This window comes from Sinocyclocheilus grahami, unplaced genomic scaffold, assembly GCF_001515645.1.
Source record: "Sinocyclocheilus grahami isolate Dianchi unplaced genomic scaffold, SAMN03320097.WGS_v1.1 scaffold222.1, whole genome shotgun sequence".
In the NCBI taxonomy this organism is placed as follows: Eukaryota; Metazoa; Chordata; class Actinopteri; order Cypriniformes; family Cyprinidae; genus Sinocyclocheilus; species Sinocyclocheilus grahami.
This window is the reverse complement of record NW_015505401.1, coordinates 277,532-291,354: the sequence shown is the minus strand read 5'-3', so window position 1 is coordinate 291,354 and position 13,823 is coordinate 277,532. Positions and strand designations below refer to the sequence as shown.

Here is a 13,823-nt window from a genome sequence, read left to right as displayed (position 1 = left end):
GCATTTAGCACGAGACTTTGAAATGTGAGCATGGGGAATTTTTGCCAGAGATGGAGAGAATGTGGATGAGAAACAAAGAGTGAGAAAAGCCCACCTCAGTGTCCTCTGCTGTAATGAGTGAACTACTTTTCATGTTCAGAAGCACCCTACATTAGCTTCAGTGCCGTCTGATCTCTGACCTTCTTCTCATGTGCGGGTGAAGGGCAGGACAGAGGATCGCTATCCCACAAGAGCCACTATTAACCAACTCTGTGTTTCATCAATTGCCAGTCAAACCAACCCACACCACACCAAAACTCTATGTGCATCATAAAAAAACAGTCCTTAGAAAAAATGACCAGAGGCACTACTAAATCCTGAAGGAGGTCCAGGGCCTAAATAAATGATAACACTGGAGATTAACGTGGCGATAAATTTTAGAGCCTGAGTGTGCTTCCTCCCAATGGTTTGGCAGATGTTATGAAAATATCAGTTTGCCCTCGTGTTGTGCCTTCCCTCAGGCCTTGAGTGCTGGCACTTTATATGGGCGAGGTGTCAGAGGAGAACTCTTTATTGAGTCATCCATTAGCCGCCCAACACAGCTTTAAACAGCCGTCTGTTGGGTTGCCCCAATTTTAGGCACTATATCTATTAAAATATAATGAGAATTTGTGCTCTTTGAAAAGAAACAAGTCAGCTTCAATCTGACCGCAAAAAGTATGTTGCAAAAGCTCAATTTATTAATCTAAACTGAATTATTTTTATGTTGATTTTCAATTTAAAAAATCTACAAAACCTTATTTACATACAAATAAACAATGTATAAGACATTAAAACTTGTTGTTGGAAAATCAGTGTTATTTTTGTATTATTTATATATTTATTATCTATTATATTATTATATTATCTATCTATCTATCTATTATATTATTTATTAATGTTTTAATTAACTTTTTTTAATTAAATTTTTTTTATTTTCATTTTAGTAATTTTGTAATATGCTTTTATCATTTTTAGTAGTTTCTTTTAAAATATTTTTATTTAGATTTAATTTACTTTTATTTCAGTTTGTTTAAAAAAAATTTAGTACCTCAACTTTCGCTAATTTTAGTTAGCTACCAAGGCAACATTTCTAATTTAAAATTCAATTCTAAATTATTTCAGCTTTATTTCAATTATCAAAAATAATTGTAATAGTTTTAGTTAACAAGAACAACACTGCAGAGAAAATATAATATAATAATACACTGAATTAAAAAAAAAGCAATGGTTTAAACGTTATTACATTTTGATTTATGTTTAAAGGGGTCATAGGATGCCCATTTTCCACAAGTTGATATGATTCTTTAGGGTCTTAATGAAAAGTCTGTTAATTAGTTAGTTAAAACTTTTCAATGGTAGTGTAAAAAAACTTAACATCACTTTTTTACCCTGTCAAAAACAGCTCTTTCAGATCAAGCCGTTTTTGTAGCATTTTCCTTTAAATGTTAATGAACTCTGCTGACCCCGCCCCTCTCTTCCGAGCTGCTCTCAGAGAGACCGTTTACTTCAGCCACATTCATCGTGAAACTTGCTAATTAGCACAATATTAGGAAAGGCGATTTGCAAAGATTCTTTACAAAACATTATACTCACTTCTTCTGTAGATGAGGTTGGATCATGAATGATTCGCGCGAACATAGACGCATCTATGTAGATCAGGGGCGCATTCTCTTCAGAAACAACTGAAATCCAGATCTTCAGCGGCTCAGATGTCGGGAGTAAATGACGACTGCTATGTTCATTATTACATCCAACAACAGAACACCTCAATCGCTTAGGAGCCATTCTTGTCTACATCTGCTCCAGCGGTGAAACAATGGCGGACTGATGACAGCTCACTCAGGGCGGGTCTGAGGTAAGACACCAGTCCAGTCTGTGCTGAAACGCTACTGTCAATCAAACTATCGTGGGAGGGGCCTGTCTGTGTGACGTCACACAGGCAAGGCATCTGAGATCGCCTCGATTTGAGAAAGGGGAAAACGTTTAACACGATTTAAAAAAAAAAACACTGGGTGGATTTTTATCATTATAGGGTGGTTGTGTACACACACTGCCAACACACATTTCAGTTCAAACAACTTGTAAAAGTGCATGTAGCATCCTATGACCCCTTTAAAATTTATACACATATACATTTAAAAGAAATTTTGGTTCTCACATAAAACTTATTTTAAGGGCGTTTACATATTTTTACTGGAAGCCAAAAACTGATTAAAACAATAATTTTGCAGTGTTTTTCAACACAAATTGCTTTTTATTATAATGTTGGATTGTTCCCTAAAGAAAATTTCATCCAAGACTTAAAATCTTAATGACCTTGAATCGCTGCCAAGCTCTCCTCCCAGGCGTATGAATTCACGGAGAGGGACCAACACATCATACTCCCAGATGCTTAATGGTGCTTGTGCAGAGGACAAGCTCCACACATATATTCAGAGTTATGCCCCGCTGGATTATTACTGATTCCCCCCGGTGGGCGGCACTGGAGCGGAGGTTTTATTGCCTCACTAGAGCAGTGTGTTGTAAATACCCATCACACACCTGAGCTGAGACTTTCATTAGCGTGCATCAGACGTCCCGCAGATCACATGCAATGTGGGAGGTGAATGGGGACTTGACTTGAGCAAAATTAAAGAAAAGAAAGCAAAAGAAAAGGAAACAAAATTGGACAGATTTGGTCAGGGGACACAGAGACAAAGACAGTCAGGATTTCCAATAGATAGATAGACAGACAGACAGACAGACAGATAGATACATAGATAGATAGATGGATAGATAGACAGACAGACAGACAGACAGACAGACAGACAGACAGACAGACAGACAGACAGACAGACAGACAGACAGACAGACAGACAGAAAGATAGATAGATAGATAGATAGATAGATAGATAGATAGATAGATAGATAGATAGATAGATAGATAGATAGATAGATAGATAGATTTATTCCTGTGAATTTTCTGAAAGTGTGTTCTTAAAATAGTGTCTCAAGTGTGCTCATGATGCTTCAGAAATCAAATGCTGAAAACACTGTGCTGCTAAATTGCCTTCAATTTAATGCATCCTTACTGAATATATAGGCTAATAAGTATTAAATAAATGAATTAATGAATAAATTATATATTATTATATATTATATAAAATTACATATACATATTCAACTGACCCCATACCTAATTTTGTTACTTAATCTTAATACCCCTTTTAAATGGTACTGTAATAAATATAAATTATTGTTATTATTATTATTATAAACAAATTATGTTTAGAATGTATGTCAGCATAAACTTAAAAAATTAAATAAGCTAATGGGATAAGAAAAAATAAACGTGTTTCAAGAAATATTATGTAAAAATAATTCTGAATATCTTATGAACAATTATTAAGTATTTTTATCTATATTTTTACAGGAAAATAAGACAAAACACTGATTATAAAATTTATATATTTTTTACATGCATTACCACAGGCACTTCTAATTGGTATGTACTACAAAAAAAGATCTGTCCTAAGCAATAAATTCTCACATCAGTAACCTCATCATCAGAATGACACAATCATGTACCGCTGACAATGTTACAGCTGTCGGATCTGCTCTACATCTTCTCACTACGTGTTTGAAGAGAAACAAGGACCGCAACTCTTCATCCCAAAATTGCTCAAAGAAAGTTTGCAGCTGAGACCCCATGCAGCAAATGCAGATTTACACACACACACACACACACAAACACACACACACACACACACACACACACACACACAAACACACACACACACAAACACACACACACACACACAAACACACACACACAAACACACATACACACACACACAGATTAAATATACTGCTCTCCAGGCATCATACCAACTCTTGATGATTACATCAGCGCCTCACTGGCCCTGAGCTGCCCTCTCTCTTAATTACAGGAAGGGATATTAAATCAGGCATGAACCAGGGCGTCCCTCTGCAATAGTTTCATGCATGGAGGATGTAATTTACATTTACTTCCTGCTGGAACATCTACAGTAACTCAAAAGCTTATGGTAATGGAGGGTAATAAACAAACAGGGGTCATAGAAACCAAAATTCGCCGTGGGATTGGATGTTGACCTGTCTTGAATGTTCCGAGCTCAAAGAAAAATATTTCTAATGCAGACAAGGGACCAGATTAGAGGGGAAAGAAACCTCTTAACAGCTTCAGTTTAATCCAAACCCTCGGTCCCCAACGGCCATAACCGAAACAGCACTATTGAAATTAAGCCAACAGCAGTCGATCCCTCACTCACGCTGATTCTGCCTAATGCCTATAACAGGTCTTTTGTGGACTTCCTGATCTAGTACTGTAGTTGTAATGAAAAATTCAATCAGGCCTTAATAAACAGCTGGCCCATCTAGAGTTTGTTTGCTTAGTATGGGCGAAAGGCCAGGCGGGCAGCTGTGTGGCGCTAAGCGGCTGTAATGGCTTTTAGTTTCACATCTGGCACGGCAAAGATCAGCGGTCTCTCTTGCAATATGGCTGACGTGATTACACCAGTGCTACTACAAATTAATCACAAACAGATTCCACATATACTCACTTAATCAGCAGAAGATTAAGAGGGCACGGCTGCAGCGCTGAACGAGCGATAAGGCTGGAATTTTAAACAGAGAAATAGTCCTAGTGTACTAGGTGATGGTGTTTGAGGCACATTTTTTTTACTAGAAATAAAAAATTTAAAAAAAATTCTTGATGCAGATGGAATGTTTCCTGCATTATTATTATTTAGTGGCAATACAACACAGCTACTGAATATATATTGCTTGAATATATAAATCAGTCTATTTTGATTTATCATCAAATGACCCTTTGATTTATTTTTAGTGAAACAAAAACATACAGAGCAACCACTGAAGTCAGGTTCACAGACAAATTAATCCTGTGAATCTGTATTTTAGTGAATCAATACCATGCAGATTCTTAAATGAATTACTTTTTAGTGTTGGTTACTTTTTGAGAATCAAATCCATATTGTGTGACCAGTGCAGTCAGATTCCCAAACAAATTACTTATTTCAATCTGTTCTTTATCTGTTTTCAATCTGTTATCTGTTGTTTAGTAAATCAAAATCATACAGATTCGTAAGCATACATCAATCTAGTCAGACTCTCTAACTAATGTCTCTTTTGAGTAGGTTCTTTTTAGTGAATCAAAATCATTTGGTGTGAGTAGTGCAGCCAGATTCCCAAACAAAGGACTTATTTGAATCTGTTCTTTTAGTGAATCAAAACAATACAGATTCTTAAACATACAGCAATCTAGTCAGACTCTCTAACTAATGACTCTTTTGAGTAGGTTCTTTTTAGTGAATCAAATCCATTCAGCTTGACTAGTGCAGTCAGATTCCCAAACAAATTGAATCGGTTCTTTTAGTGAATCAAAATTGTACAGATTCTTAAACGAACAACTCTTTTGAGCAGGTTATTTTAAATGAATCCAAACCATACAGCATGACTAGAGTTTTTTAATGACTCCTGAACAAATAAATCTTATTTTTAGTGAATTTAAGACATATAGCTTTACAGAATTAACTTGAGGATTAAACCAGTGTAGATACTAATTCGTTCTTCATATGACAACTAAGTTAAACATACAGTATATATTTTGGCTGTTTTGTCAGTGGCATATTATAAAAATGAATGAATGAAAGATAATTTTTTGTTTGTTTGTTTGTTTGTTTGTTTAGTCTTGATTAGTTCAAACGTGTATTTACTCTATTATCCAAATTATGATAATTATTTTTTTTCTAATATTTTATCCTCATGAATAATTTAAAACAATTATTTATAATAATCTTATTAATCTAATTGTTAAAAGTTTATTTGTGATAATTAATTAATGAATTGCCTGAATCACTGCCTGTGTTTAAGTAGTATGGATAGGGTAGGCTATTTATAGCAATGTCATTCCAGGAACAACAACAGATAATAGATCCAGAACTATCCTACTTGTGTAAATCAAGCTGTGCGTGTTTGACAGCCTAACCGAAGAATGCACAGTGATTAAATATTAAATGAATTGGTATAACATGTCATTTTAATTCATTCTAGTCATATAGAAGTATTCCTAAACACACTTCCAGGCAGATGTGTACAGCATTCGAATTTTAAGACGTAGTTCAGCTGACACACCGAAAAAGTGGCCTATCTGCGATTTGACATGCTGCTTCATCGTAGCCAAACGCTCTGCCTATCGGCTCCCTCCACCAGCGGGCCGCAGGGCCTGATAAGACGTCACACTCCGAAAGTCTCCTTCAGAGAAAGTCCTGGAGCTCCTTCCTCCTTGTGAGGAAGATCCAGAGCGTTGTCCTTATCACTGCCTACCTCAGCAACCTGCCACATGAGACCGGAGCCAAAATAGACATTATTAGTATTCCCAGTGCGTCGCACACCCTAATGCAGGGCAGCGGAGCGCTTTAAAGGACAGCCATCTCTGCACCTTATACAGCACCTCCAAGAATAATGTTCTACACCAATGATCGCTTATTAAAAGCGCCTCCCTCTGCAAAAAATCTCACATTAAAAATACCATCAGGTGAGGCCGATTTTGATTAGAAAAAAGGTCATTTGAGGTGAAGCAAAGCGTCCCCCATGCAGTCACCTTGGGTTCTCTCAGGGAGTGATATCATCTCTCTGTAGATTACAGTGGCTCCAGGTACTGAATTCCTAAATAATAGCCCTCTCACCTTACTCCAGTGCCCTGCCCTCTGACAAAAAAAGGTCAGAAAAGACCATTATCAGGCCTTTCTTCTCACACTATTATCAGGGAGGGTGGGAGAAGGGGGATTGTGTGAAACAGACCTGACCGCTGACCACCATCGCCTTTTCCAGCGAGCCTGACAGATCCAGATCCAATCCAGACAGTGGAAGTTGCATTCTGAATACCTTTCTCATTATACAATCATGTTTGATAAATGTTTTTGACTCAATCTTTAAAACGAACAAACCATTCTCGACTTTTTTTTTTTTTTTTACTTAAACCATGTTTCTGCATTAAAAAACTGACTGACTTTATGTGTGAATGAGACTCTGAGTGATAAAAATGACTGATGACCATACATAATTTAAAGGACATGAAGACGTTATTGAAACTCTAATTCATTTCGACTAGCTTGGTAAAATCATGCACACAATTTGGAGTATGCAGGTAAAAATAACAGATTTTTGGTCATTTGTGGAGAAAACAATGACTCGAAAGAGTCAGCTTGTTTCAGTCGTCAACAAATAATGACTCATAACACACATGAGATGCTAATTTGTGCTGGAGTTGATGGCCTCGTGGGCAGCACTCCGACACACGGCGCGGCTGTGCTTCAGGCGACCCAAGTTTGAGTCTCTCTCTCCCACTTCACTTCACTTCCACTTCCACTTCCAACTGTACTATCAAAATAAAGGCGCAAAAAGTTGCAAAAAAAATGCTCAAATGTTGCCACCGACTTGTGTAACAATGAAACCTGAAGAAACAGTCACTGAACAAATGTGTGAACAAATCTTTCTGGTGAATGGATTCTAAAGATTTGATTCACTTGGATGAATAAATATTCTTCTGAATTTGAAAAAAGACTTGATGTCATAAGTTTGGGGTCAGAAAAATGATTTTTGTAAACAGTCTCATATGTTTGTTGGAACTGATGCCCTCGTTGGCAGCGCTCTGACATGTGGCACAGGCAACACGAGTTTGAGTCCTGGCTCAAGATCCTTTCCTGATCCCACCTCTGTCTCTCTCCCACTTCACTTCCTGTTCTCTCTACAACTGTCCTACCAAAATAAAGGCCAAAAATAAATCTTATGTTTCTTATGTTTATCAATGCTTCATTTATTTAAACAGAAATACAGTAAAAATTATAATATTGTGAAATATTATTACAATGTAATATCTTGTTTAAATATGTTTTCTATTTCAATATATTTAAAATACATATTGTATTTATTAATGTGGTGAGAAGCAGAATTTCAGCAGCCATTACTTTAGTCTTCAGTGTCGCATGAAGCTTAAAAAATATTCTAATATGCTGATTTGGTGCTCAAGAAACAGTTCTTGTTATTAATGTTTAGTGCTTATTATTTTTGAGGAAATTAATTACTTTTTATGCATCCCTGCAGTATTAATTATTCTTAAAAAAAAAAAAAAAAGTAAGGTCGTTCTGACAAAAAAAATTATTCAAGGCTCATGAACATAAATTAGCAGCAACTGATTTTCTGAAAAGTCAGGAAATGTGCAGTAGCCACATTTCAGAATTGCTGCTTGCCATTTAAGTGTTTGTTTGTTCATTTGACTGCAAAATTGTCATTTGCACAGCGAGCTACAATTTTTTTCTTCACCTCATATATACCCACAGATGTTGAGCATGAATCACAATTACAGACATCCCATAAAGACCTGTTTGGTGAGAAGATAAAAAGCAACAGCTTTGTGTTTATGCCACCTTTTTAATTTGCTTCTGGAAATGCTCATTTGTGAATAAGAGGATTGGGAAGAGATATAAAAATCTGACCTTTTTTGTTGAGCTCAAAGTGTCATTTTACAGCCCACACTGATGGCACGGATCCTCAGATAACCATTTACTTTCACGCTTGCTGCTTGGACACATTCCCAGGGATGGTACATCAAAGAAGAGTATGATTTTGTGATAGCCCACCATCCCATCCCACCAGCACACACACACACACAGATACAGGCAGCAGGACATCATCTATCTGTCTGAATATGCCTTGTGCCAGCGATAACCCTCTTGTGGCAATTCCCATCATCAAGTTCTCGCTTTGAAATATTATGTCATTATTATTCTGCGCTAATGAGATCTTAAGCAGAGAATCAAATTAGTGCTCAGTCATAATCAAAGTGTGCAGTCATTCTTAACAGAACTGAACAGAATCAGAGCTCCACCACCCACTTGGAGTCCGCGTGCCAAATCCTGCCAACTCTGACAGCAGTCTGAAGAGGAAAACAGGACAGCTAAGGTCTGTGAGAGCCATACCAATTTCAAACCTCTGCCACTTGGCAGGCACACAGAGGTGTCCTAAATTAAAGACTCCAAACAACAGATGCAAGACCACGTAGCACAAAAGCCATCTTACAGAGGAACCCGAGTTAAATGCTTCACTCAAGAGCACATTTCAGCCTCCAAGCAGCCTGGGCTGTTTTTACACCCACTAAACATCAATGTTCACGGCTAAACAAAGCTGAATCTCTCTTTTGAGCCAAGCAAAAAGCCAACTGAGAAGGGCTGTAGACACGGCTCTTGCACAGTCAACCATGAGTTCAGAAACCTTACCCTCGCATTCAACCTCCTCGGTATCATCTGTACTTTGTAACATATCTTTTAGGTCAAAACTCCAGCATATATTCCTCTGAGTACACTAATGCCCTCAGAATTGTAACAAATTGCTGTTATATTGGACTGGGCTGAGATACTAAGGTCTGGCCCTGAGAGACATCAGCAGAAACTTTCAGACAGGAACATCATCTTTGACTTTGACTTCCTGAACATGCTCATTTTGTCAAGTATGCCAGGGACATAAAAACCGGCGATGATGGGATCTACAGAGAGATGCCCCCTGCAACTTCAGCCAGTTTCAGTTCTTATACATCATTGACAACAGCGCGGCTGTAATATCTTGACAGGAGGGCAGCTCTCACTGGAAAAACAGCAATAATAAGTCTCAGAAGAACGTATGGAGAAATTCATATAGCTTATATTGTTGTAAAGTGAAAGATAAAAGGAAAAGTGACTTTGAAAAGGAAGACCCACAAGAGAAGAGCCGATAGAAAAGAAGAACCACAAGAGATATGTCTTCAATATCTCAGTTGTCTCCGAAATGAGTGAATAGAGATTTTCATGTATTGCATACGTTTTCTCCTGAGAAAAAGAGTCTCATGTTTTCTCAAGAGTTTCAACGTCACATTCACAAAGTGTGTCCCAAGATACCAAAGTTTGCCAAAATTTGAGATTTTACTATGAACTTAAATATTTCCCAACAAATTCTCTCAAGACTAGAAAGAAATTGATATGAGGTATCAATTTCAGAACTTTTACCAATACACTAATCAGCGCAATCCATAGCCATTTTACTTTTTATCAATTTAGTGGCAAATTCACAGAATTTGTACGATCTCATTCAATCTGCTTATGTCCCACTGACAGTTAGGTTTAGGGGTGGAAAATATAAGTTGTTTCATACAAATCAAATACTACAAATTCCATCAAAATGACCCGTTCATAAAATAGTTATGTTTTCATATGAAAACGGATTGTTGATAATTGTGTGAAATAACTGCCTCATGTTCATCCCTCCTAAAGACTTTTAACATCTGAACAAGGCTGACACTTAAAAGGAAAACCCTGAGAACTCTATTAAAGCTCCTCAAGCCATCCTAGGTGTATATTACTTTCTTCTTTCACATGAATACAGTCAGAGTTATATTAAAAAAATGTCTTGGCTCTTCCGAGCTTTATGTGAAATGGGGTTGAGATTTTGAAGCCCAAAAAAGTGCATATATCCTTAGTAAAAGTACTCCACACGGCTCTGGGTGGTTAATAAAGGCCTTCTGAAGCAAAATGTAAGAAAAATATCCATATTTAAATCTTTATAAACCTTAATCTCTAGCTTCTGCTTACTATCATACACGTGTTCACAAGAGAGTGGCTTTTCAGCGTTTGACGTATGACGTTTTAAATATGAATCTTTGTCTTACACAAAAGCATCGATTCATTTCAGAAGGCCTTTATTAACCCCCCGGAGCTGTTTGGAGTACTTTTATAATAGATGGATGCACTTTTTGGCTCTTCAAAATCTTTTTGTTTAAAAAACATTTTTTTATATAACTCCAATTATATTCGAAAGAAAGTCATATACACCTAGGATGGCTTGAGGATGAGTAAATCATGGGGCAATTTTTACTTTTGATTGAACTATCCCTTTAAGGCTCCACGCTGTGAAAGAGCAACATCTGATCAATAAAAACATCTGGGGAGGTTAAACTTTGGGTTTACCTCCTGAGATCTCATTGCCCTCATCCACAGTTCCTGGTTCTTTCAGTCTTTGAGTTTGAGTGGTGTCTCCATCACTGCTCTGGTCTTCTGCTGAAGAGACATGAGGAATTAAACAAGTCCAAAAAACTCAGCCATACATGTATAACATACCGTGTATAACTTTAACTAAATATACAATTACAATTTTCTAATTTTTTTAATATCAGTATATGAATAACTTATTCTTAAACATGTAAGCCCCGTATATTTGTATACACAATGTTACTATGCAAAACTGATGCTGTTATTTTCAAGGCACTAATTTTTTTTCATTGTTTTCTTGAAACTCACAGGAGACTACAAATCAAACACATTATTTTCACTTGCAATCCGTTTCAGCGGGATTGCTTCAAAGAAACAAGGTATTTCGTACCAGCATATTTTCCCTGAAGTGCTCGGCTGTGCAGGTTTCCACTCACAGCTATAACCTTGACTGAATACTCCTTCCTGGGATTAAAATCCTTTATTATTGCTTTATTCTCTCCCCTTGCAATTTGCAACTCGGTTGTTTCCCCACCTGTCATCAGACACAAATCAGAGAAATCACAGAGAGGATGGTTAGTATGCACTGCCTTGTATGCCTGTTTCTACTCAGAAACCTATCAAAGCATGTTCTTTATTGTCTGACTGCCAATGCCAAGCATTTCTTTAGATGCAATGACAGAAGGGAATAATGTTCTTAGTGATAATGCTATTGCTGAATAAAAACATGAAAAATAATGAATAAATGAATCACTTCATAAATTCCTATATATACACAGTCAAAAAAAATTATGTTTTTTTTAAAGAATACTCTTCTGCTCACCAAGCCTGCATTTATTTGAGCCAAAATACAGCAAAAGCATTAATATTGTGAAAATACTATTTAAAATAACTGGTTTCTATTTGAATATATTTTAAAACGTAATTTATTCCTGGGATTAAAGCTAAATTTAAATTAATTTGATCCTTCAGAAATCATTCTAATATGCTTATTTGCTGTTCAAGAAACATTTATTATTATTGTTATCAATATTTTTAAACAGTTGAGTAAATTTTTTCAGGGTTCTTTGATGAATAGAAAGCTGAAATAAAAAGCTTTTGTAACATTATACACTATACCACTTTGCAAAACGGTAGTAAAAGAGCACTTTTGAATACCTATAACAATGACATTTAAATAATTCAATTATTAATTCATTCATTTTTATAACCACAATTTTAATATGAATTATGTACACATCTATTTATTTCACAATTTGAAAAAAAAGTATTTATTGAATGTTTTATTTTTTTATTAAAATATTGATATTACAATCTTTTTAAGTGGCAGTCATAGTGTCACGAATTCAGTCCATGGATTTCTGTTTATTCACCACCAGAGGTCACCCTTTCCATTTCATTGACTCTCGCACTACACAAACTGTTGCATAGCACCCCGGACTACATTTCCCATCATTCTTTGCACAATTTGCACACTGCCCTGATTGCACTCATTGCACACAGCTGTTTCTAATTACCTCATTCTCTATATAACACCCACTCTAACCACATTTCTCTGCTGAGTATTGTTTAGCCTGTACCCCTTTCCGAGTCTCCGTGTCTTCCTTGTTTTGCCTTGCCTGTTTTTTGCGGTTTCTGATCTTTGCCTGTTTCCTTGGATTTCTCCCTCTCGTCTCGCCCCTTTTGATTCTGTCTGCTGATCGGTGACCTACGCTAGCCCTAAGACTATTCTTGTGTTTTGCCCGCCATATACCTGTTTGCCATTGTTTTGACCCTGCCTGTGTACTAAGTCTCTTTAATAAAGCCTGCAGATGGATCCACACGTCTCACGTCTCGTCAGCCCCGTTACACATAGTCCTCCATAAATTACTAGCCCAAATCTTTAACCTCTTGGCTACACCACTATTTCTATTATTCATACAAAGTTGATGTTTCAGCATTAATTCTGCAAAGGAAAGAAAGAGACCATTCTCTCTGTGAACTTCCTTTAACAAACGCTTGGCGAAAAGTCTTGTCAATAGATAGACTGTCCTGAATGATTTAAAAAAAACACTGACACTTGTTGATGAATTAATAATAAGCATGTTCATGATTACAGAAAAGACAGACAGACTAACAGACGTAGAAAATGGGCATCCCAAAATCTGTCCCCTCAGACATCTAAAAGTACTTCCAAAATGATCCAAGTTCTCTAAAGCAAACACACAATGTCCAAAATAGCCTAATAAGCAATCTGTCCAAAGTAGCTTTGCTCTTAGCCAGAGGAAGAATAGCACTGGCCTGACAAGTTGTGATGCCAAGTTATCACCCAAATACAATCTGTGGGTGGATGCTTTATGGCCATTGCACAGCAAACAACTTCATGAAGTTTGTTTGCAGTATTGACAGTGACAAATGGTCTGTTCTAAAAAGGTCTTGGCTGCAAACTCATCTCTCTTGCTTCGTGACATCCCTGTCTGGTGACAAAGTCTAGGATTATGATTTTAAAGGAATGTTTGCTTTTGGCAATCTTGTGAACTGAGAAGGAATGACAGCTTTCACTGACTTAAAGGGCTACTCCACCCAAAAATGAAAATTCTCTCATCATTTGCTCACCCTCATGCTGACTCAGATGTATATGTGTAAAGAGTCCATCCACTGAAGGCGAGCGTAGTGAGAACCCAAGTGCAGTTTATTTACAGAGTGATCCAAACAATAATCCAAGACACAGACTTGACTTGAACAGACATAGCATGAGCAGACTTGACA

General features: G+C 36.8%; 1 protein-coding gene across 1 annotated transcript in view; it reads right to left on the bottom strand.

The window, feature by feature from the left end:
- LOC107596708 (collagen alpha-1(XIV) chain-like) overlaps positions 1–13,823 on the bottom strand; it is a 123,104-nt gene that overhangs the window by 93,828 nt on the left and 15,453 nt on the right. Inside the window, exons 4-5 of the mRNA XM_016287506.1 lie at positions 11,467–11,610; positions 11,055–11,141 (exon numbers count right to left, since the gene is read on the bottom strand). Coding sequence (XP_016142992.1) covers positions 11,055–11,141; positions 11,467–11,610 — 231 coding nt within the window. The remainder of the gene's footprint in view (positions 1–11,054; positions 11,142–11,466; positions 11,611–13,823) is intronic.